General features: G+C 38.0%; 1 protein-coding gene across 3 annotated transcripts; it reads right to left on the bottom strand.

Moving 5' to 3' along the window:
* Positions 1-389: 389 nt before the first annotated feature.
* Positions 390-26,069, bottom strand: LOC106551980 (potassium voltage-gated channel subfamily A member 3). Of its 3 annotated transcripts, none has more exons than XM_014070155.2 (5): positions 24,045-26,069; positions 22,532-22,702; positions 19,633-19,709; positions 18,872-18,943; positions 390-1,803 (listed from the first exon to the last, which is right to left on the bottom strand). In XM_014070155.2, the coding sequence occupies exon 1, from the start codon at positions 26,067-26,069 to the stop codon at positions 24,231-24,233; it is 1,839 nt and encodes a 612-aa protein (XP_013925630.2). In that variant the 3' UTR covers positions 390-1,803; positions 18,872-18,943; positions 19,633-19,709; positions 22,532-22,702; positions 24,045-24,230. The 3 variants fall into 3 exon arrangements, with proteins under 3 accessions (XP_013925630.2, XP_087575975.1, XP_013925632.2); XM_087719849.1 differs by having other exon boundaries at positions 24,178-26,069; XM_014070157.2 differs by having other exon boundaries at positions 22,532-26,069.
* Positions 26,070-26,554: the final 485 nt, after the last annotated feature.

The raw sequence follows: 26,554 nt of genomic DNA, 5'->3' as shown, positions 1-26,554 counted from the left end.
GGTTACAGAGTTATGCCTTGAATAATGCTACAGCAAGATAAACAAATCTCTATGGCTTTGCTCCCTCTCCTTGCAGCCGCAATGCACCAGGCTCTGCTTGTTTCAATGAAGCATGTATTCAACTACGGCTCAGCTGACCATAGACATAAGTTATCACTGAAAACATTTAGTAACTGCTAATGGAGTTCATTTTCATTAAAGCAACCAGTAAGATATAATCCGGAAAGTCACTCTTGAAATTTAATCTGTGATTTAACAAAGTGCCCTTGATCCTTCTTGAATTGATGATAAGCAATTTCCCAGGTTTTCTTTTATTACAGCATTCTACAGGAATTTATATATATATAATACTGTGACTATGTAATGAGATATTCACTCAAAAGCGCCATTTATACATACATACATACATACATACATACATACATACACACACACACATACATACACACACACACACACACTGCAATCCTCAGGTGCTTACCAAGCCTTTTTCTACCTAGGGATAGCATCTTCTACAATTATCCAACCATTATTTTGTCAAAATAAGTGGCACAAGGACAAGCTTTATTTTACCTCTATAAAGGCTGAGTGATTCCAGAAGGTCATTAAGGAAGAACTGGCCTTTTCCCCACTGAACAAAATAGGATTAACTTTTCAGTAAACATCCAGTGAACAGCATAGACACTACAATATCTAGGAAGAATTGTGTATCTTTTAAGAAAAAGATGATTCCAGCTAAGTCTAGCCATGAATACATATATGCCTGTTGATTTTGGTTTCCTTATTTAAATAAAGGCTTTAAAACAAGGCACACGCATTTTTGAGCTTATTGTTCAAATTTCTTTGGGGATTCGTTTAACTATCATTTCTCCTTGTGTACAAAGGCTAAAATAATCGGTATATCTTTTTATAACAAATATATCACTTTATAAATAACAGTCACATGAACAAAAAATCCATTAAAAATAACACAGAATGGTGATTCATTTCACATTACTGTATCGCCTAAAATAAATTGGTATAAAACAGTCAATGCATGTGGAATGCTTATTAGCTGTTCAGTGTATACAGGTAGTCCTTGACTTACAGCAGTTCACTTGGTGACCGTTCAAAGTTACAACAGCATTGAAAAAAGTGACATATAACTGTTTTTTACAGTTACGACCTTCACAGCACCCCCATGGTCATGTGATCAAAATTCAGTCTTCTTGGCAACTGGTTCCTCCTTAAGCACTGTCCCAGGGTCATAGGATCATCATCTTTTGCAACCCTCTGACAAGCAAAGTCAAAGGGGAAGACAAATTCACTTAACAACCAGGTTACTAACTTATCAGCTGCAGTTATTCACTTAATAACTGTGGTCAGAAATTTTGTAAAATGGGAAAAAACTTGCTTAATAGATGTCTCAATTAACAACAGAAAGTTTGGGCTCAATTGTGGTCTTAAGTCGAGGACTACCTGTACTAAATTTCCAGTCACCAAAGCTTGCATGAGAAGACAGATATACCATCCAAACAATTGAACACCTTTTCCTTAGCTGTGATCTTATTTGTAATGTTGCATTTGATTTCTGTTACAATATAAAAGATGTTCATTTCTGTATAATACTCGTGTCAAAACAGACAGAAAGTCAGAGCTAAGTATTAACGTAGTGAGCATAAGAGGGAAGACCATCCTTCAGTTCTGCGCATGATGCTATAGTATAATTAGTTACTTCTTCCTGGTGTCTTTCATTCTTTTTTTTAATAAATAGTTTAAAGGTTGATGGAGTTCTGTAGCACTTACTGAGCCATCTTCTGTTATCTGTTGAGTAGAATAAATTAGAGCATTTATTACATATTCAAGCACTGAACGATGACACATTTGTAAAGGCAGAACAAAATCCCCTTTGCATAATGATTGTGATGCAGAATAGTTACATTTCCATCCTCTAAGATGAAAAAATTAAAATGGGCACATCTAAATTTAATGCTATATGATGCAGGTCACTCATGCAAAGATTTTGAAATATGTGCCATTCGTGTGTTAACACCATTTTACTGCCAATCAATTTTGATGGCACAAATATATTTATTATGTATAGCAATAGCAATAGCAGTAGACTTATATACCGCTTCATAGGCCTTTCAGGCCTCTCTAAGCGGTTTACAGAGAGTCAGCATATTGCCCCCAACAATCTGGGTCCTCATTTTACCCACCTCGGAAGGATGGAAGGCTGAGTCAACCCTGAGCCGGTGAGATTTGAACCGCTGAACTGCTGATCTAGCAGTAGCCTGCAGTGCTGCATTTAACCACTGCGCCACCTTGGCTCAGTGTATGCAGAAAATATTTTACAGACTCCAAGTAAACAATATTTTTTTCTTTGCTTTGCTTTTCTCTTCTTTGCTTTGCAGCCCCAACATTAATTTTTAAAGCAGGAATATTTTGGGATACAAATGCTAAGATCAAATTTCTGCCTTTTAAAAATCAATTCATATGCAAATCTTCTTGCCTTCTTAGCATGTTATTTCCTTTCTGTATATATTTTACTGTCTAGGTTAGTCCAGCAGCCACAGAGACTGGGGTGAGATAAATCTAGCTAATACATATTAAGGGTGATGTAGGCTGGTCTGAGTTATTGCAAAACATTCCCAAATGTGCAATCAAGCAGAAGTTATCCTGCTAACATAATTCAAGCAGCATTTAAAATTAAAGTGTAAGGAGGTATGTAATGTTGTTTGTAGGGTTTTTGGGGTGTTCTTATATAACTAAATATTTCAGAACTGTTAAGCAAGATTGTAGTAGATCAAGATAAAATCTTTGGTTGATTATTTTCAGTCAAGTGAAATAAATTTCCTCTTGTTTTTTTACATCTTTTCATATAAACATCAGAATTACTAGATCGTCTGTGTGATTTCCCCCCCCCCGCACCTCACATACCCAGAACAACCAACAACTGCCATGAATGTGGCAAGTAATGTAACATGTACAAACTCAACATCGTTTTTTTTTCTTCCCCATTGATATTGATTGATCCACTGATTCTTATACATACCCACATTTCTATTAAGAAAGGAAATCAATGCTTGCATTATCCCATGCTTAACTCTATCAGTCTAAAGAAAAGACTGTAAACTTTCAGGATCAGTAAGTCTGGCATTTACAAAAGAGCACTGGATCTCTAAATTTCATATGATGCTCATAACTTCTTCTGTAGCTCATTTCCTCCGAGCTACCACATGAAGTCAGTTATAATGAAAAATCGTGCAGAAAATTCTCACTATTTGTCAGAAGAAAATGAAACTTTGTGGAGAGACTGAGAACACAGAGAATGCATGCACTATAATGCTTCCATTTAAGAAAATCAACTAGAACAAAAGAAACGGTTACTGATACAAGGATAATTTAGATATTTGATAAAGGAAAGGAAAGAATATAGGAAATATCAGTCTAGAACAGTGGTTCCCAATCTTTTTTTGACCATGCGCCACCTAAGCATCTTTAAAATCCTGATTCCCTGCCCCGATGACATATAATTCTTACTTTACTCAAAAAGTGAACTCTGCTCATGCTCATGCTCAAGGCCATTAACTTGGTTTAAACAAAGTTCAAATATCCCCCATTAAAAATCAAATTGCCTCCCTGTGGGGCCTGGGCTAGAAGTATGAAATCCCCTTTCTGGACTCTGGAATCTAGCTTTTGCCAAACTGGTTTTTGGGATATACGCTGCAATCATCTATCTTCCAGAAAGCATCTCAATTCTTTTCCCCTAGCTTCAGTGTGTGGAAAAAATGAAGGAAAAACAAAATAATGTCTATGATGTCACTTCTTGATTGCTTAATATAGAGCTGTGTGTCTAGAAGTTTCAACTCTTCTTTGGGAAACAAATAAATCTTATAAGAGATAAACAAATATCACAAGAGATGGACAAAATTTCACATTTGTAAAAAAATATAGAAACTAGGAAAAAAGGGCTGTCACTTCAGCCCACTCTACCCAATCCAAAGGGGAAACATTTGGCCAGTGTGGCTTCAGCCCAGTCTACCCAGTGCAAAGAGGAAACAAGCCAGCACTTTGGGGAGTGGCATCAAGCTGGCCATGCCCACCCAGTCAGCCATGCCCACTTGGCCTTCCGAGGTCAACCACAGCTCTGATGTGGCCCTCAATGAAATTGAATTTGACACCACTGTTGCACAATGTGATGTTCTTTGAGAAATATTAGAGTTTAGCAATAGAGATTTTAATTTTTTTAATTGTATTGATTTACTTCATTGTCCAATTAAAAATATGGGTAAACAAAAAAAAGGTTACATTAAGCATGCAAATAAGCTCTATAGAGGTAATCCTTGACTTATGACTACAATTGAACCCAAATTTTATGTTGCTAAGCAAGACTGTTGTTAAATGAGTTTTGCCCCATTTTAAGGCCTTATTTGCTACAGTTGTGAGGGGAACCACTGCAGTAGTTAAGTGAGTAACACAGTTGTTAAGGGAATCTGGTTTCCCCATTCACTTTACTTGTCAGAAGGCTGAAAACGGTGATTACATAACTCTGGGATACTGCAACCATCGTAAATATGATATTCTTATTTTGATCACATGAGAATGGAGATGCTGCAATGGTCATAAGTGTGAAAATGTCATTTTTCAATGCAAATGTACATTCACTACTTCGAATGGTCACTAAACGAATGGTGGTAAGTCGAGGACCATCTGTAATGCAAGTCATGCTATTGCTCAATTTGCAGCTCCAAAAGTTTTATTCATCTACGTCTAGTTTTTCTTAATTAAATTTCTCTCTGTACATGTGTACTTATCGCTCCCCAAAATAAAATAAGATTTTAGATATAATTAAGTAACTTTGCTGACCTGACAGTTTTAAATTCCACCAGCAAAATTCATAGCTCGTCCTCTATAACACATATTCACATGCTTTAGTTTAGAAAATTAGAATTAAATGGAGAAAAATCTGAAAGTAGATAAAGCAACAGTTCAGCAGGAAATGACAAATTGCCCTCTGAAAAACTGAAGAATCAGTTCTCAGCTAATGAACCAGCAAAGCCTAAAGAATATCATTGGCTACAGCAAGCCTCCTCCCTTACTGAAGAAAATCAACAATTGGCAGGTGATCTGCATTGATGATATTACCTAGTTTGGGTAATGAAATGTCTGCAAGAAAACAAGCAAGCTCAGAAAGCACCAAGATTCCCCTCGTGATTGGAATATGTTCTACTATAGGTTTCATAGATGATTGTCAACTATTGCTACCTTCCACACCCCAGATACATCAACAGTGACTAAATCTCCTACACTGCCATATCTTTATCTATCTGAGACTCCACCTTGGTGATCTTAAAAAAAGTTGTGTGAGGCCTATTTCATAAACAAAAGGTTGAAAAAGCACCAGGCCTAGACAGATTAACTCCTTCTTGCTTGAAAACCTGTGCTGAACAACTGGTCCCCATCTTCAATCACATCTTTAGAGATGTGGTATGTCCCTTCTTGCTTCAAACCCTCTACTATTTATCCCAATTTCCTAGAAACCCTCCATCAAAGATGTACAGGTCCTTTTTGTAAACTTCAGCTTGGCCTTCAATACCATCATTCCAGAAATTCTTCACTCTAAATTTATTCAGCTAACTGAATAGCTGGACAGATAGGAAGCAACAGATGAATCTAGGGAAAATCACGTTGAGCACCTGGATGATTAGCACTTAAGAGCAGTGGCCCCCAGCCTTTTGGGCATCAGGGACCAGTTCCATGGAGAAAGGTTTTTCTGTGGACTGGAGGGGTTATGGTTTTGCATGCTGCCTGGATCCTACAGATGGGATTTCACTTGTTTCCACAGCTTGGCTGCTGGCATGCCACACCCCAGTCCGGTCCAAGGACCGGGAGTTGGGGACTCCTGCATTAGAAGGATGTGTGCTTTCCCCATTGCTCTTCTGTCTCTATACCAATGACTGCATCTCTAAGATCCCTGTTAAAATACTGAAGTTTGTAGAGAATACAACAGTCATTGGTCTCATTTGAGATGGTGACCTCATAAGTTTGGACAACTGGCCTTATGGTGCAGCAGAAACAATCTGGAGCTAAACAGGCTTAAAACTGTGAAGATGAGAGAGTGAATTTTAGGAGGAACTCTCCTACTCTACCATTTCTTATTATGTTCAACAGCACAGTATTAGCAATACAGTCCTTCAAGTTCTATAATCTCCCAGGATTTAAAATGGATACCTAACATTAATGAACCATCATTAAAAAGGCACAACGAAGAATATTTTTCCTGCATCAACTTAGGAAGTTCAGACTGCCTCAGTATAGAGTTTTACAGAGGAATTATTGAGGACAGGTACAGACTCCAATGAATAGTTAGAACTGCAGAAAAAATAACTGCAACCAGGCTGTCTTCTATAGAAGACCTGCGTATTGTGTAGGTCAGAAGGAGGACTGAGAAAATATCTGCACATCCTTCACATCCTGGACATAAAGTGTTTCAACTCTTCCCCTCACGATGCCGCTATATGGCACTGCCTGCCAAAACAACTAAACACAAGCCTGTTTTTTTTCCTTCATGTCATCATTCCTCTGAACAATTAATCCTCACAATATTGTCTTATGTCTAAGTATATCTACCCATGTTGTATGGCTGTAGTATTATTATCCTTCTTATTTTCTCTACTACGTCCTCTTATTAGTATCATTATGATTATTATTACTCTGTTGCTGTGCATGTACAGTGAGAGCTGCAACAGAGACAAATTCTTTGTGTGTCTAATCACACTTGGCCAAATGAAGTATCCATTCATTCATTTTTCTAACAAAATTTCAGTGTCCACATACATTACAGTCCTGAGGTTTTTGTTTTTTTAAAAAAAATGCATGTCTAGTATTTTTCCCCATTACCTGCAACATTTCCTGGAATCCTTCCTGGAATCTAAGCTAGAAGTGTCTTCCAGGCTATCCAATCTAAATGTCAGATTCAGGGTGTGAAATCCATAGTTAGAGCACGCACATACCTCTCAATGCAGAGATATTCAGCTCCTGGGTTGAAGCTCTCTAGGGGAAAAGCCCATTCTGATAAAAAGGTTCAATTGCCAGATATGCCTCAAGCAATGGTGTCCATTACAGAAGAGAGTTAATCCTGATCTCTGAGCAGTGGCATCTACAGGGTTTATCTATTTTTGTCGAATGACAAAACAGTACTTTGCAAACTCCTACTGCTTTGTGACATTACAACTCATGTAGATAAGAGATGGGGCTTGTATCACAAGAGTAAATATTGTTTATGGCACCCTAGGTACACCCACGTTACACCTATCCTCCGCGAGCTGCACTGGCTTCCCACTGGTCTCCCGACACGTTTCAAGGTGCTAGTCGTTACTTTTAAAGCCCTACATGGTTTAGGACCTGGCTACCTGAAAGACCGCCTCCTGCCATTTACCTCCCAGAGACCTATAAGATCACACAGACTAGGCCTCCTCCGGATTCCATCTGCCGGTCAATGTCGGCTGGCGACTCCCCAGGGGAGGGCCTTCTCTGTAGCTGCTCCAGCCCTATGGAATGATCTCCCCGTGGAGATCCGGACCCTTACTAATCTTCCGGCCTTCCGCAAAGCAATTAAAACCTGGCTGTTCTGGCAGGCCTGGGGCTGTTGATTTATTCAGCCCCATTCTAAGCTATATGAATGTTGTGAAATTTTAATGTCTGTTCTTTTTAATTTTTATATATTTCCCCTTTCCTGCTTTTATCTGTAAGCCGCCCTGAGTCTCTCGAGAGTGGGTGGCATACAAATCCTAATAAACCGTAAACCATAAACCCTAATCTCCCTTGTTCCTTTCTAAAGACACTGTTCTCTGGGAGAGACATGCATCTGCCTAATGCATGTCAGATATGGCCCCAAAAGCAAATTCCAATTCCCCTAAAGTTTTCTCCTCTCCACGCTAGCCAACCCAGCACTAGCCTTCCCACCTGTTTTCCATTGCACTTCCCTTCCCCACTAATCTCCTTCTGCCTTTCTAGCCTTATCTTTCTCTGCTTTTCCTAACCCTTTCTAGTCTCCCCAAACTGTCTTGCTCCAATACCTGCCTGCTTCTCCCTATTTCAAATTTTCCACTTGCTACCATCACTTTTGTGGCACTTTTAATTTGCTTTTGAACCTTTTGATTTATTCAAAACATAAAAATCCAAAAAAGTACAGCATCTCAGTGTCCAGGCATCCTTTTCCCTCTTTGTACTAATTAGATTTTTGCAAGGCACTGAAGACCTGGTTGCTTCCCCCAGCAGGTGTGTCAGGTAAGTAGATGTTGTTCTGTTGTTTGTAATGTGATTTTTTTTCAACTAGTGGCAGGGGTTGTTTCTCCTTAGGGACCAGATGTTACATATGATAGGGTTTCTGTTTTAATCTGTGTTAAGCCACCCAGAGTCATGTATGAAATGAGTGTCTATATAAATCATACAAATACAAGAAAGAAAGAAAGAAAGAAAGAAAGAAAGAAAGAAAGAAAGAAAGAAGGAAGGAAGGAAGGAAGGAAGGAAGGAAGGAAGGAAGGAAGGAAGGAAGGAAGGAAGGAAGGAAGGAAGTATTCCCTTTCCCCCCGCTTTTTGGCTTTCCTTTCCTCTTCTTGCAGTCTGAAATTAGATTACCAGGACTAATTGTTATAGCACCATCTATTAGTGAATAAAGAAACTGCAGCTATTTCTCCTGTACTGTACTGCACATGGTTAGATGTGGATGATCTATAGAGAGAGATTGAAGGAACAAAAACTACAGAAATAATGCAAAGCTTCAAACTGGTGGTTCATTTTGATGATGCATAAAGTGAAGCACCCCCCCCCCCCAAAAGCTGCTTTGCAAAACTATAATCCCTTCCTCTTAGAAAAATATCTACCACACTGTTTCACATTGCATTGTTTCCAAGCCGGACTCCAACATATTCAGGTGACCTGAATTATCACTATATTTCATCAAATCTGACAATGTCATCTTTGCAGTACAAAATATCTTGTATAGGTGAAATACAGCACACTGTGTAAGTATATAAATACATACCTTATAGACAAGTAAAAAATATTAAAAATGATATTAACCATAAAATGTTCATCATCTCCAAGCAAGTTCATAAAATACCTTTGCCTGAAACGTAGGAAAATATCTGCCCATCAGAGCATACTATTTATACACTGTTCATCTTTTGCTAAACTGGCCCACTTTTACAGTAGAGAAAAACATGCATGCAAACCTGATCTGATCTGGATCACAATTACATGCTCAATTATTGGCTAAACTCTTAATTAATTAATGCAGACTTTTTCTACCACTTATTTTGCATGTTGTCTAGAACTCGCCTAGAATCTGAGAAACATAATATACGAAGAATGGTTGCAGGAACTGCGTATGGTAAGTTTAGTGAAAAGAAGGACTAGTGGTGACATGATGGCAGTGTTCCAATATTTGACACAAAGAACGGGGGGGGGGCAACCTATTTTTCAAAGTATCAGAAGGCAAGACAAGAATCGATGGACGGAAATTAACAAACAAGGAGAGAAGCAACCTAGGACTAAGGAGAAATTTCCTAATACCAAGAACAATTAACCAGTGGAACAGCTTGCCTTCAGAAGTTGGAGGCTTTTAAGAAGAGACTAGAAAGTGACTTGTCGGAAATGGTATAGGGTCTCTTGTGTATGGGGTTGGATGAGAAGATTCCAAAGTCACTTCCAACTGTTATTCTGTTTCTGTTTAACATAAACATATCCTGAAATTTCTTTAATCTAGAAGAGCCAACAACATATCTGAGAGAAAGACAGCTGGCCTTTAATAAATCTTCAGGGCTTTTGTCATTGTATTGTTATCAGTGTTATTATATACATTTATGTCATAGTATTATGAACATATATGAAAAATTGAGGACATGACTCACTCAGGACCAGAAGCAGAGAGAGAATGGCTCATTCTGGCAGATTCCATCTTATGCAGCAGGTGGGAAAGGATCAGAATGAAGATTATGACTCAATTAGAGATTGTTCCCTAAAAAAAGAGGTTCTCCCAAGTGAACTGAATAAAGCATCAGCACTCGAGAGAAAAAGTACCAAGAAGCTGAGGAAATAAAAAAATGATGGAAACTGTAATGCTTCAAAACAATCACATAAACTGAAGTACTATTTGTGACAGTTTTCCCACCTCAACTGACCTAAAATCTTCAGCTGGGCAGCTGAATTTTAAACTTGGACAGATGTGTTTGTTTTGTGTGTGTATGGATATGTGAATGAGTTATTTAATTATTTTGGTTCAGAAAATGAACAATTAAAGTTATAAATCTACATCCCAAATAGATGAATAAATTAAACAGCAGCGTTGGAGAGAAGTGTATAAAAATTTAAATAGGATTTAAATTTAAATAGGATTATAGGGATAACTGCAGGGGTAGGAGTTTTATACTATGAGTTTTTATTTGGAAATAAATATAATGGACTAACATTTCCTCTCTATTTGCAATTTGAACACTCAAATATCTTTTGCAGTTCCAGCCATAGACCTCTTATTAATATTTATTACTAGTGAAACCAACAGGTTTGAAGAACTGAAAAAAGTTCCTTGCTTTTGACGCTGTATATTAGGTGGTATTCTGACTGTTACCTACCACCTAATCTACAAAATACCCGAGTCAATGTACTGATTTTTTAAAAATTATGTATGAAGACTATGCTTTTAAGACACTTATTTGCCCTGTCATTTTATAAAAAGTCACAGAAACTCATCCAAGAATAACACACAGCATGATTCGATTTGGCCCAGCTCAAGAGCAATAATAGGAAAAAGACAGCTTCTCTCCTTTGTCGATCCATAAACATAATGGACATTGCTGCACTTAGCAATCTGCCAAAGACACTCAACAAGCTTAAGAAGAAAGTATTTGCATTCAGCAGGCAGTCTGTAAGTTTGATATTACCAAGAATATGCACACATTCAACAAATAAATTAAAGGAACATAATCTTTGCACTCAATTTCTTGAACATCTTATCAACATTGCTAACAATACTTATGTAGAGTTCCCAGTGCAATGCACACATCTTTGCACCTGCCTCAGTTAGGAAAGAAAGCATAGCAGGGAGTACAATGCACACATTACTCAATCCCTGAATTCTAACTATGCAAAAGGATCAAATCAACCAATTACGCAGCCAATGGATAGCAATCTCCCTCATTCACAATCAGCCATCTACAATCATACCTGAACAATCTGTTGAATGCAGGCAGGGCAATAATTGGTTCCATTGCCATCATTGCCTTTGAACATGTACTTAAATAATGTTAGTTTCTTCTTCACTATCCCCATCCCTTCATGCAGTCGTGACCTATAGTCCTGACTAAAGAACATTTTCTTGCTATTTTAGTAGGTATATGGATAGAAAAATTGAAAAACTAAGCCAATTGCAACTTCTTGATTTTTTTTAAAGCCTATTACAGGACTTAAGATTCTCAGCAGACTTGAAACAAGAGCGCTCAAAATAGCCCTATTTCATCTTAAACTTGGAACGAAACTAGTGTTTTTTTTCTTCTGCACTGAAAATGCTCAAGACATATTTTATCTTCAGTTCAAACCACTTGAACCAAGTTCTTGGTCCAAGAATTTGACCCAACAACATTTATAGGAATCTCTGAGCTTTTCTCCTTTTTCAGCAGTTTTTTTTTATTCCCTTCTCAAAAAAATATCACTGTCTCTACAGAATTCCTCTTGCTGCATCTCAAAACAAGATGGTGAAAGTTACTATCTTTGCATAAGAATGGAGCTGCAGCTGTTCGAGGCCGCTGGGAGGGGCAGGGAGAGGGAAGAGGAAGGGGAAGGAAAGGAAAAGGAAGTTCTATTTTCTCACAGCCAAGACAAAAATGTCCATGGAGGCACAGACCCACCAGGTTTACTAAACCTGGGAGTAAACAATCCAGCAGTGGGCCAAGTGACAACCTGAAAGTTGTCAATGGCTTTGATGCTTCTCATCCACACAAATTATGATACAAAACAATAATTTCTAGGCAGATTTCTTGGACCTGGCACCAGTTTGCCTCAGCAGCAAGCTGGCATCTGTTGTAAGGGCATAACTGTTCCTCCATAAATGATTAGCTGGTCTTGACACTGGGGTAAGGTGAAGATGTGGTAGGGGCTGCTCTTTCTCACAATATTGTTAGGACACAATAAATATCAGGAGGAGGAGGAGGAACCATATTGTATATGCAACCTAATTTTCCTGGGAATTTTTTTTAATCCTTTTTTTTAAATATAGCTAGAAAGACACAATCCTAAAGCACAATGAAGTGAATTCTTTAATGTCTTAATGTGTTGCAAACTCATCCAATTGTAATTTGTAAGTCATATTACAAACCACTGTTAGTAAAATAAATAAATAAATCACAATTTAGTATGATATGGTTACTCAGCCACAGTCAGGAAAACAGTAGAGACAAATAAACAAATAAGATTGGTTCATTAAAAAAAGAATGAGTTGCCTATTCTACTTTCTACAGCTTTTCAAGCAATTCAATCTTTAGATCCTGCTGATCAAAACAGGAAGGAAAGAACGGATGAGAAATATAGGCAGTCTGAACCACACTGGCATGCTTCAGTCAAAAATTTCCTACCATCTGTTACAAGTCAAGGTACATTTACTAAAGCATGGCACCATTCATAAAAAAAAGAAAGATGAAATGAAGAATGGAGAGGATTTTCACACTTGAATGTTTGGAGAGGGGAAAATGAGCTTTGATCTTCTACTGAATAAATTTTAATATATTCCTCTAATGAACTAAAGATTTATATTCACCTCCTTGTACCCCAACATGAAATAAAAGGAATTAGGAAAAACGTGGTTTGGAAGCACTGGTGTTCTTACAGTTCTGAATATACTTTTACTAACAAACAACCTGCCAACTGGATCACAACCTTACAGTATCTATTTGCCCCATTTCTAGCACTGGAGTTGTGTAGTATGTATGTATGTATGTATGTATGTATGTATGTATGTATGTATGTATGTATGTATGTATGTATGTATGTACAAATAAACAAACAAATGTGATACAAAACAATGAGATGTAAAAACCTGGCATCAAAATGGCTAATTAACAAGGAGCAAGATTAACTCAAAAGAGCAAGCAGCTCCGATGTTTCTCTTTGTTCCTCCTACATTCATATCACATCTCTTTATTGTACATTTACAAATGACTATATAGTAGTATAGGATGCAAAACAGTGTAGAGTGGTTTGCTCTGTTCCGAAGCACATTAACTATTCATACCATTTTCCCCTCCTTTTCTAATGACCTGCTGATGTTAACATGCCTAAATACAATAGGAACAGGTGGCATACTAATGCGATCTCAAGGAACCCCATGAGTTGCTTGTTATTTGATCTTATGTCTCAGGTCATTTTTTCCAATCTGATATTCTGAGAATGTTCTAGGGCTAAAAAGTTCCATACATTTTAGTCTGTTAAGTTTCCTGTGGAGCTTGGAAGATATGCAAAGAAGGATGATGGTCTAATCAGATAAATAGTACAGATGTAATACTTTATCTCTCAAATATCTGCATAGAAAGAATAATGAAGGCTATATTAAAAGAAAGCAGAGCCAAGAACTCTAAACAAATGCTAATATTCCTTCCTGCAGTGAGGAGGTTTACTTAAAAAAAAAAGAAATAAGGAGTCACTTTCAAATTCTATTAAAATTGGGAATTGTCTACCTCCGTTGAGATGAAAGAGGACTAGTGCAAACCTCTGCCATCTGCTATCAGCCCCAATATTTAGAGTGATCATTTGTAGCAGACCTTCAGGGAGGTATCTCAATAATAAAATATAGGTAGTCCTCTACTTGTGACCAGAATTGAGCCCAAAATTTATACTGTTAAGTGAGACATTTGTTAAGTGAGTTTTGCCCCATTTTACAACTTTTCTTGCCACAGTTGTTAAGTAAATCACTGTAGTTGATAAGTTAGTAACCTTGTCAGAAGGCCACAAACGGTGATCACATGACTCTGGGACACTGCAATTGTCATACATATGAACCAGTTGCCAAGCATCTGAATTGTGATCACATGACCATGGGGATGCTGCAAAGATTGTAACGATGAAAAACAGTTGTAAGTCACATTTTTCAGTGCCATTGTAACTTTGTATGGTCACTAAATGACTGCTGTGAGTTGAGGACTACCTATACATTTTATTCCCATACAATATTTTTCAATCAATCTGGAGTTGGTGTCATAAATAGAAATGAGAAGGAGACAGGACTATCTTGCTTGCTCCCGCTCCTTCAGGACAGAGACAGCTAATGCTAATAATGTCTAGCACATAAAAGAAACAGAAAAGAAACTAAATGGACAAGAAAGAAGCTATTATACAACACAGAAAACAGTAAACTTTCTTTTTTATATACAGAAAACCGAATAAATTATAGCTGTTTGAGTCCAATTCAGCAAATAAGACCTAAGTACAAATTCTCACGCCCATACCTATTCCACTTTTAACAATACACTTTTGGATACTTGTTATCAAGTAAATAATTTGTCTACATCTTCCTTTATTTTAAATATTATCTTATTTCTGGATGCATTCCTCTGTAACTTGACAAGAATACCTGAAATACCGGTAAGCTAATAATCTCAATTCATAGTCATGGTACTATAAGTTTTGCATTGATCATTCTTGAGATACATTATTTTATGTCACAAGGTTGATCCAACCCATTTCTGTTGCCCATATAAAAATAAAATCATTAAGCACGATCATTAAAATCATGCAATGTATCCAATTGTAGGTGACAATAAGATTGTGGTGCTTTCTATGAAAAATTAACATGGCATCTGCTATTATTAGTCATGCCATTATCATTTTGGGCAAGACTTTACAATGAGAATTTGGTTCAGGTACCTTTTATAATCATAAGAATTTCAGCTAATGTAAAATTTGCTTAAAGTAGGATTAACACTGGAGAGCATATTGTACCAGAGTCTCTGTTGAAACTTTTTATTGTTATCCAGACACCACAGGGATTCATGGGGAGCAGGAGAAGCTAATGGCAAAACGTGCATACTTTGTTGTATTTGCATTATGATGTGGCATATAAGTACACAAAGGACAGAGTATGCATTGTGATATTGCAATGCATATTTCAACCTTGTGACAAAGTTTGCAGTTGCTGCATGTACCAATGCCAGATACCTTTCAAATGGCAATACCTGGTCATTTCAAAAAGCCTAAGAAGTTTGGGACAAACTACTAAATGCCCATCTATTTCCTGTTTTCTACTGTCATTTTTAAGAATTACTGCCTTTTAATAAAGTCAGATGAGCATTAAATGTGTACTCATATTGTCTGCATCCATGAAATCTCATCAATCTAGACACCATGGACACTTCTAGCACAGTGCCTTGTCCTTTTAATATAAGACATTGGCAGGCATTCTGTCTCTCTACTCTTTTAAGAGACTTTTATGTACAAGAAAAATAAACATAAATTATGAGGAAAAATACAAAGGTTACAAATGGGAGACAATTAATCTGAACCCTATAAAAAGTTGTGAAGGAGGCATTTAATTATACAATAAAAGCTTTCCCCAGAAGCACTTTGTAAGGCATGAGGATCTTCCAAAAGCATGTTTATATAAGCTAATGAAAGGCTGGGATCACATGAAAGTTTACATTTGTTTGTAAAATGTTTTGCTGTCAATTTAGTGCATTTTAGATATAAATTAAATAAACTAAATGTATGAAGCAATGACTGTTGTTCAAGAAACCTAGTTACTGTTTAACATATACATAGCTATTATAGAACATGGCAGTAAGAAACATGCGTACAGTGTTTAATGCAAAACACAATATCTTTTTCTTTTTCCTACTAACCTACATTACATATAGCATTTATTCCATAAGCAAAGCATAATTAAAACCAGACGAATCCTAATGCTAGTAAGTTCTACCTTTACTATTGCATAACAGCACTGTTACTATTTATGTACTTATGTATACATACATACATACATACATATAAATAATGTGTGCATGTGCATGTATGTCAGTACATATACATATTCTATACATACACAGTAATATACACACAAAATATTATAAAACATGAAATATTTGATCTTTCAGTTTCCACACTCTCTGCAAACTGTTTTTTAAAGCATGAAAATTGATATACATGTATGTTCATACATGTTTCCCACAACAAATTCATCATATACATCTGTCCCTCAATGTATTTACAGACTTTCCTAACATATACCCTTTTGTGTGCTAATGTCTGTAACATATGCATTGCTCGTGCAATTTTGAACTGAAAACCAAGCATAAAACTTAGTACAGAATCTGCATGTTTGTTCAGAAAGTTCAAATACTATTGGTAAGATTGATATTGACCATTCTTTATTATAGGAATCAAATAGCTATTATATCACAACAAACTCAGGGTAACATTGCTCCATCTTATGTTCAACGGTCATAGCCAAGAACACAGCAATAATTAAAGAAAAAGATGCAAACATACCAGCATTGAAAGACATACTTATGGCATTGGAAAATGCTCTACATTATACATGCATGGAAAAATAGCAATAAAATGCTTTTTCTCCATTAATTTCCCAAAATACTATAATAAGGTAAATCTTTCTGAAGTTAAATCTGAGCATTTGCAAACAGAAATAAACCAGCAAGTAGAGTTGGCCAAATAATGCATAATGTCAAGCATTCAGTTGCTGTATAATCTTTATACATTAGGATATTACAGGGTCTTTTTCCTACTTAAGCCACTATGATGTTGCAAACCTGTATTTAAGAATTCCCTTAAGAGAAATGATTCAGTATTCAAGAAACATATTTCTCTGGAAAGAAATCCATCCTTTCTCAAGGGAAAGGTGAAGGGACATACATCCAAGGAAAAAAGAAAGTTAATACAACAAATGCAGAGGAGAAATTTCTGTAAACTGCCCATTGGTTCAGTATGTAGGGGAATGGGAAACACAAAATGTGGTTTAAAATCATCTCATGGAGAGGTATCCATAAAATACACCTTAGATCCTGGACATCTCATAGGAAACTACTACTACTTTCAGAAAGCAATAGGTATCCAGGTCAGTAGCCAGAGCTATCATTTCTCCCTATCCTCTACTCTGCGGGTATATGATTACAAATTCCATTATCTGTAGCACAGAGAGGGCTCCTGGACAGGTGCCATACTCTCTACTACTCCCAAATGAAGCCAACATGAAGTAGCCAAGACTTAGATGGGTAAAAAGCTCAAATTCAATCATGGCCCCAGGATCAGAAATGACCCAGAACAGCTAAACATGCATCTGAGACATTAGAGTAACATATTCACACCATCTCTCATTTTGCCAAATCCACGGGTGTACGTAAATACTCATTTGTCAGCAATTGCTGGTGTTACCCAAATTATGATTAATATGTCTTTCCAGTTCATACAAACAACAGTAACAACTGGGAAGGTAATGATTATCTTTCTATCAGGTCTTATAAGAAACCAGGCACGGCTGAAAACAAAGCTTCACAGCTTTTATTAAACATCATTAAAGTCATGGTTACCTCTAACTGATACATAGTAGAGTGGTGATGAGGCCATGCCTAAGCCTATGCAGAAACTATGCCTTTAAATACTACAAGAGATATACAGTTTATATCATAAAACCAATATTCCTCATTATCTTATGTCTACGCTAGGCTACATTGTACCTATTATATTACTCTAGAACAATGTTTCTCAAACTCAATAACCTTAAAATTTATATATTTATTAAGATTTAATAAACATTTGCTAGACTAATTCTCAAATACAGCTCATCTGTCTGGAACCCACACTCCATATCAGATATTAATACAATTGAGTGAGTCCAGAGATATTTCACGAGAAGCGTCCTCAACAGAATACCTTATGCCACCAGATTTGAGATTTTGGGCTTAGACGGCTTAGAACTATGTCACCTTCGGTCTGACCCAAGCGTAGTACATAAAATTATTTACTACAATGTTCTACCTGTCAATGACTACTTCAGCTTCAACCACAGCAATACACGAGCACACAATAGATACAAATTTAAGGTAAACCGTACCAAACACGATTGCAGAAAATATGACTTCAGCAACAGAGTGGTCAATACCTGGAATGCATTACCTGACTCAGTGATTTCTTCCCCAAACCCCCACAACTTTAACCTTAGACTGTCTACTGTTGACCTCACCCCATTCCTAAAAGGTTTGTAAGGGGTGTGCATAAGCGCACCAACATGCCTATCGTCCTTGTCCTAACAACCTCATTTATTCCTATCCATTTTATGTATTCATAATCTTGTATTTACTTATATCTATTATCTTATACACGCTTGACAAAATAAATAAATAAATAAATAAACAAACAAACAAACAAACAAATAAATAAATAAGTATGTATGTATGTATGGTCTTCAACTCCCGGAATTCCCCAGCCAGCCTTCTGTGTGGGGAATTCTGGGAGTTGAACTCCACACATCTTAAGGTTGCTAAAGTTGAGAAACACTGCTCTGGAAACATGAGCACTGGGAACGTGAAGCCAGCAACTCCACAGAGGCACACAGTTGAATCCCCATTGGTAATTTCCACTTCTAATTGTTAACCTTACTGGTGGTCTGTATAATATTATGCCTCTATGAATGTTGAATGGCTGCCTGGTAGCCTGTGGAGATAAGAAAAACAGAGGATGGTGATGAATAAGAGGGAACAGAAGCAAGTAGCAACTCCTAAGAATGACGCATGAATGACCAGAGTGAGAAAAAGATGGACTTTCGTTCAATGCTACTTGTGTTTAAAGCTCCCCCTGTTGAGGTTGACAGTGTAGTCATTACAATGATACTCACCCATCTGCTGTAAGGAAGGAAACTGTTGCCTGCAGTTTCAATTTGTTCTGCTCCATTTACTTTGGCTCTCATCTGATAAAAAGGAATACATAATGAACATTTGGTCAGCAGTCACAACAGAGAAGACTTTTTACAAGGAAAAGAGGTGGTGGTCTCCATTACTTTCACTAGCAGATCATAGGAGTTTGTCTAGAATAGATATAGTATTCCTCTCTATGGTTCATTGGTCTCCAGAGTCCCTGCACCATTAGTGGAGTGAAGCAGAGGGATGGGGGCAGGGGTGAGATCCTACCGGTTTAATAACCAGTTTGCTTCACGCCTGATGCCTTGTGCATGCAGTTTACAGAAAACTCACCTTCCGCATTACTACTGGCAAGGAAAACAGCTGAGGCATGGCAATCCACTCTGCTGCGCTGATCAGCTGGGCTTCAGAAAAGGAAATATAGGCAAGTATAGTGCAGAGGCCGGCGGGCGGGCCTATTTAAGTCAGAGCGAACTGGTTCACTCCCAGCTGATAGTCAGAGCTACTGGTTCACCCGAACCAGTCTGAACCGCTAGAATCCCATCCCTGGATGGGGAGTTACGGTATTAGTTTGTAAGTACTGTATAGCAAGGACAAGGGAAAACAAGGGCAACTGTTGCTCCATACAGCCATGGCTTTTCTTGGGAGAGACTGATTAGAAGAAAGGTGGAAGAGGTGTAGGAGTCACATTGTGAAGCATACTTTATAAGTTTCTGATGAGGTCCCATATCTTGCTTACCTTGTGAAGTATTTTATCGTTGCGGTTCCAATTGCAAAGGTAGAGTTAAAACTTGAGGCTGGGAAACTGCAAGAGCTCTGAGGAAAAAAGGTGTTGTTTGTCAGCCCTTAATTTCTTATTTTCTCTAATTGTTGGGTATTTCTTGTTTTTACAGTGCTCACTGCATGCTATGAATGAAATATCTCCTTTTTATTTAATTACAATATTATTTCTATGGCATTTTTTAGGCCTTAAAACTATTCTACGAAGTGGCTTACAGTTTAAACAAAAGCAAAACAAAAATATTTGTCCTCGATTTCTAGACATGGCAAGAAAGTGATGATGTTTTATGCTACAGTTTTGATATATGCAAGTTACATTTACTGGCTATATGCCAAATTGCACATAATGTAGACAGATCTGAAACAGATTTTCTACTCTTGGTGAAATGCACTCATAAGAAGGATTAATTTCTTTAGAATGGCAATAGGAGAGGGAAAATATTTAATTGCCTCCTTACTCTTTTCTCAGATAAACATCAGGGGTGATTTAGGATGTACAACTAATAGAGTTTGAAAAAATTATTGCTATTTCTTGATTGAAAGCAACTGACAATTTCTTACCGGAGCATTAAAAATGGAGGGAAAGTATTACATGAGGTAAACACAATCATTAGTACCCTTGGTAATATATGGATGACCCTCAGTTGTATTTTTTTTAATTATATGCCATGATTGACTTTGGTAGTAGCCTCAAAAAAGACAATTAAATGAGCTTTCCATTTAATAAATACTGATATTTGGCATTCTCTCTGTAAATAATGCATTACAACATCCTTTGGACACTAGTAAACCTAACGTCTGCCTTCCCCTATTTCTAAATGCTTCATTTTCTCTCTTGAACAATTGAATGTCCCTGTCTTGACTTTCTTTTTCGTAATTGCCAATCTGACATTTCACTAATAAAATAGGATTAAGTAGCATCCTATTCTTTTCTTTAGATTTATTACTGAATTGAACAGAATCATTTAGGGGGCATTTAAACGGCCATGAAGTTCAGCCACTGTCTAAGGTCAACTTTAATCCAAATTAAAGCATCCCCAATAATCTAATCTCTGCCAAAATTAATTCAGAAAAAATAGTTTACCGCTTTGCTGAGTAATTGGTTTTACAATTATTAACAGAATAAAGATAACCCTATCCTATTCTAATGAATCCAAAGAATATTCTGTTGGAATCGTTGGCAAAGCTTCCCATTAACAGCCTATTCATTATTTACCATTGAAATGTATGTTATTATTTTGATAATTTATACATATCTTTAACATTTCTATTGACAAAACATTAATATTCATGATAAATATGAATTTAAAAATAAAATAACATGAAATGAACCAAAAAGGAAACTGAACATCTGTTTTGAACAACCTGACAATTTTATAAAGATATTGCTACTAAAGAATTGAAGGAGCCATTTTAGTGAGCTATTTTTAAATGATCTTTTTCTGTTTCATTTGTGGATAGAACCTTCAATAAAAACAGTTCTCACTTCTTACGTGTCATCTGAATTAAATTCATGTGTCCTAACTAATAATAAAAAACAAAGCAGTCTCACTCCCATTATTTTAGAATAAAGGGGAGAAATCAAAATACAATACATTATTCATTTCTTGAACTGATAGTTCCTATTCATTATAATGAACTAGATTCAAAGAATGATACTAAATAATTCTGCTAAATATTAGATCCTCTGCTGCCTGATGAGCTTCTTTGGAGACAAAAAGAACTTCAAAGTAGATTGCGAGGAATAAAACCTATCACAAAATGAAGCATGAAATGTTTCTGTTCAAGATTCTAAACAGCAAGTAATTATGTTTTCCAGAATGCATCGTTCATCCTTCTCTTCATTATCTTACTTTATCATCCCAATAGTCAGCAGAGATTGCCACTCACATTAAGCTTCCTTAGAATTTGTGATATTTGTCCCCAAAGTTTTTTCCTTAAGTATTTTTTGTAGTTCTCTTAACTATGGACTTTTTAAAATGTACTATCTCTTCCACATTGATGATGCTACTTTGGCTAAATAAGCAACGGGACACTTACTTGGACAAAGAAAACAGAATGGTGGGGGAAGGTGTTCATGGGAAAATGTCAAAGCTCATATTAAATGTTTATCCTACCCAAATAGATTTTGGTCTGTGTTAATAGTATACGTTTAATAAATTTGATTTGAGGATGAAATAGTCATTCATTACTGTATTTATCCTCTCTGTAAAACCTGATATATAAAAATGTGAAATTCATAGACACATAAGCAAAGTCCTCTGATCCTACAGATATTATCATCTGGCAGAAATTACAAAGCTCCATATAATGTCACAGATAGCTGAGGATATGGCCAAGTAATTTCTTGCAGTGAACTGAACTTCTTGATTTTTTTAAAAAACAAAGTAGATATAAATACTGCATGGGACCAACACATACAAATTCCATTTTCCTCCCAAAACATGCAATTAAGTCTACAAAATTGTATAAGAACTAACGTTAAATATAATAAAGTATTATGGAAAGGAATATTAAGAAGCATCAGCATATAGCAAATTAAACTGTACTTCATAGAGATGTAGAGCCAATTAAATATTCTGAAATCAGATATAGCAGAAGCTATCTTTCAACACAGTTTTTCTGTGTTTCTAAAATTAAAGGTGAGAGACCTATACTAAAACAAATGAAGAGTATAATAAAATCCTTAAAATTGATTAGGTTATTAAAATTAAATAAAGCTGTATGTCATCTATAAAAGGCACACAACAGACTTTTGTTTTAATTCCATTATTTTTCCTTACTGATCACAAAATGACATCTTCACAAATTATCTTAGGGAAAGCAATTCTCCTTGAACTGCATAGCAAACAGCTCACCTGTGTCTGTCTGATACTCCATAGCCGCAGATGTGTACTTGAGAGAAGATGGATATACATTTCCCAGAGGACTTTTAAGTATTTTTAAACCAATACTTCATCACCATTATGTTCCAGATCTGCATCCTTTTGTAATCAATGTTTTGGTCTTGATCTTGAATGCTGTACATGCTTTGAAAAAGAGGGTTTTTTGCATAATGCTAGGTCATATGCAATAAAGAATTATTATAAATCAATATTATATGATTTATTCTGATTAAAGAAGAGTGCAATGCCATCTTTTTAAACCTTCTATGCAGTTGTACAGGTAACTCTGGAAACTCATTTAGAATTAATTCCAGGTATCAAAGTGCAAGAGATGTGGATGATTGGCAGGGGATAAATTCTTTGCTTTTGGTGTTTAATTATATTATAATGTGAAGTACAGTTATTTTAAAAATCCATATTAACTCTTTTCTTCATGATGTGCAGCCATCTCAAATTTTGCTCATCTAAAAATGATACATACAGAATAATGCTTAACTTCCACAACTAAATCTCTTAGGGATTAATGGTGTACAATTCTGTGTGTGTGTGTGTGTGTGTGTGTGTCTGTGTCTGTGTGTGTCTGTGTGATTTATCAGAGCAGCAGCTTTTCTGTGGAGCCACAGAAGTTGGAACCATCTGGAATGGTTACTATAGAAACAGCAGAAGACTGAGGGAGGGAAAGAATGGATGCTGTGACAACCTTTGGGAGTTTCCCAGGAAACCAAAGTTGCTATGGAAACTGTACCACTCAGGTCCAAATTAGTAACTTCCGCTGCAAGGTGTGTTTCTCACTTTAATCTTCTTGTGATAGATGCAACCGCTTATCTTACATGCATTGGACAATTATGGAAATACCTCTTTTGCTTTTTGAAGCTGCAATCAAAATAAAAGCCTACTAGAAATTTACTCAAAACTAAATAATTTATCATATTCAGATCATCAGGATATGATGAGTCAGTCCGTCAATTGTTCAGTCTCACTGTGTAGGAAGAAGTAATACTACAATACTCAGGTAGCACTTCAGATTCAAAGTTGCAATTCTTTGGGAATTCAGGGATCAAAGAAATCCAAAATCGCAACGGAGGCGTTTCCCTTGTTGTATTAAAGTGATACGGCATATGTCAGGGGCAGATTCAGAATACACATGGCTCTAACCTTTTTTTTAAAAATCAAGATTGCAAGCTCGTACATCAGATTTTCAATTGTGGCCATCCCATTACAATGGGAGATAGTTGGTGACATTTATATCACCTTATTTTTCTCATTCACTGGAGCACAGTTACATTCATTATCCTTACACTATGCTCCTTTCAATCCAACAAGTGTATACGTAAAAGAAAAGCAAATCAACAGTGTAGCTGCTCATTATAAAATCAGACAAACACGTTTCTCACTAAAATCTCAATGCCCTGCAACAACCTGTGCAGAATAAAAACCTGTTTCCAAAGGGCGCAGCAACAACACATTTCTTGTGTAGCTTATCTACCTTCTTTCTTAATAACTCCTTGGTCCTTTGTTCTTCTAAAAAAATATTCTATCTTCAGAAGGGAGGACCAGAAAAGTATATGTACTAAGCAAGAGCACAAAGACTGACAACGATGCATGTTCCTCACACATACTGATTAGGCAAACTTCCTGTGATTTTCTTTCAATCTCTGTGAAAGGGTGTCTTTTAAACATCCGTAAAGATTTTTTTAATAGTCACGCAGTTGGGATTGTTTGTGCCAGAGCAGTTGTTTGCTTTAAAAGCAGCCTGTTTGAATGCACTGTTGCTGATGCCTCCCTCTTCTATCACCATATACTCTGACTTGCTGAGAGTGGAGTTACTACGAGCTTTCTTCAGCTCCTCGGTGGAGGAGAGGTGCTGGCAGCTTCCTACGTGCATGTACTGAGCTTGTTCTTCCCCTTCTGTTTCCCGGTGGTAAAAGTAGTTGAAGTTGGAGACAATGACTGGAACAGGCAAGGCAATAGTCAGCACACCGGCGATGGCACAGAGAGATCCTACTATTTTGCCTCCAATAGTGACGGGATGCATGTCCCCATAACCCACAGTGGTCATGGTTACCACAGCCCACCAAAAGGCATCAGGGATACTGCTGAAACTTGAAGTGGGGTCATCAGCTTCTGCAAAATAGACGGCACTAGAAAAGAGGATAACACCGATGAAAAGGAAAAAAATGAGCAAGCCCAGTTCCCTCATACTGGCCTTCAGAGTTTGCCCCAAAATCTGCAGCCCTTTGGAGTGCCGAGAGAGCTTGAAGATACGGAAGACTCTAACTAGCCGGATGACTCTGAGAATAGCCAGAGACATTGCTTGTTGACCATTCCCCTGCCTCTCGGCCAGTTCAGTGCCCAAGGTGATGAAGTAAGGTATAATGGCCACAATGTCAATGATGTTCATAATGTTCTTGGAGAAGGTGGGCTTGCTGGGACAAGCAAAGAAGCGGACAAGCAGCTCAAAGGAGAACCAGATAATGCACAGTGTCTCCACCACAAAAAAAGGGTCAGTGAAGGATGACACTATAGATGTAGCTGGGGAAGAAGTATTGGTGAAAACATCAGTCACAAAAGAACTACTCCCAGTCCCAAATGTTCCTGCAGTACTATCATAGTCACGGTCATCTCTGAACTCAGGTAAGGTTTCTAGACAAAATATGACAATGGAGATGAGGATGACTAAAACAGATACAATAGCAATGCCCCGAGCTGGTCCAGAACTCTCTGGGTACTCAAAAAGGAGCCACACCTGGCGCTGAAACTCCTTCTCAGGCAGAGGTCTCTGCTCCTCACGGATGAAACCTTCATCTTCTCTAAATTTTTCCATTGCCTCTTCGCCTAACTGATAGAAACGGATTTCTTCTGAAAAGATGTCAATGGGCACATTAACAGGGCGGCGGATGCGGCCTCCAGATTGGTAATAGTAAAGGATGGCATCAAAGCTGGGCCGATTGCGGTCAAAAAAGTACTCGTTGCGAAGAGGGTCGAAGTAGCGCATCCTCTTGCGGGGATCACCCAGCAGGGTCTCCGGGAACTGGGCCAGTGTCTTGAGCTGGGTCTCAAAGCGGAGACCTGAGATGTTGATCACGACCCTCTCACAACACTCATGCTCCTCTCCACCGGTGCCCACTTGGTGATGACTGTGGGGAGGCAGGGAATGGCCGAGAGGGTGGTCATAACGCTCCCCTCCCAGCAGGGCATGGGGATGTTGGTTTTCATCGATAAGGGGGTCCTCTCCACCCACTACAGTCATGCCACCCTCCAACTGCCCGTCCTCCTCGTCGTCTTCTTCTTCCTCCTCTTCCTCCTCGTCCCCGGCGTCGCCCTCCTCTTCTTCCTGCCCTTCCTCAGGGGCGGAAAGCGCGCCTTCGGGGAAGAGCTGTTCGCTGTAGCCCAAGTTATGGTGGCTGCTTCCCACGACAACGCCGACGCTGCTGCTGCTGCTGCCGCCCCTCGAATGCTTGCAGGAAGACGGGGCGGCCGGCGAGCGCAGAAGACTCAGGTGCTCGTCCATAAATGTGACAAGAGCGCGGAGGGGAGACCGTTTCCCCGGCGGCTGAGCAAGCGAGACCCCAAGCGGACGGCCAGAGCGACCCGCCCAGCTCCACGGCCACCGCCCGGCTCAATACATCTTCTGGCAGGCTGGATACCGCCTCTCCCGCCTTTCCAGTCAGTCCGTCGGCGCCGCCATCGCCCACGCGGTTGCCCTCCTGTAAGGAGCGAGGAGAAGGAGACGAGCGAGGGGAGTGCGCTGTTCTGGAACGAAGGAGGGGTCTCTTTCCCCGCGTGAGAGCCCCGAACAAGCAGCCTTGCTGGGCTAGCAGCAACAGGGAGAGGCGCCCGCTTGGCTGCTATACAGGTCAAAGCAAGGGAGCAACATGTTACTGAGAGAGAGCAGGCGCAAGAAGGGAAGAATGTAAGAGTCCATCCCTTGGGCGGCGACTGCGATTGTAATCCTTACTTTGCAGTAATCGGTCCTGGTGCCCAGAAAGGGTTGCC

The sequence above is a fragment of the Thamnophis sirtalis genome, unplaced genomic scaffold (genome assembly GCF_051295495.1).
Source record: "Thamnophis sirtalis isolate CommonGarterSnake01/CBP01778 unplaced genomic scaffold, rThaSir2_p1.2 scaffold_7, whole genome shotgun sequence".
Classification (NCBI taxonomy): Eukaryota; Metazoa; Chordata; class Lepidosauria; order Squamata; family Natricidae; genus Thamnophis; species Thamnophis sirtalis.
This window is presented reverse-complemented; position numbering and strand designations above follow the sequence as displayed.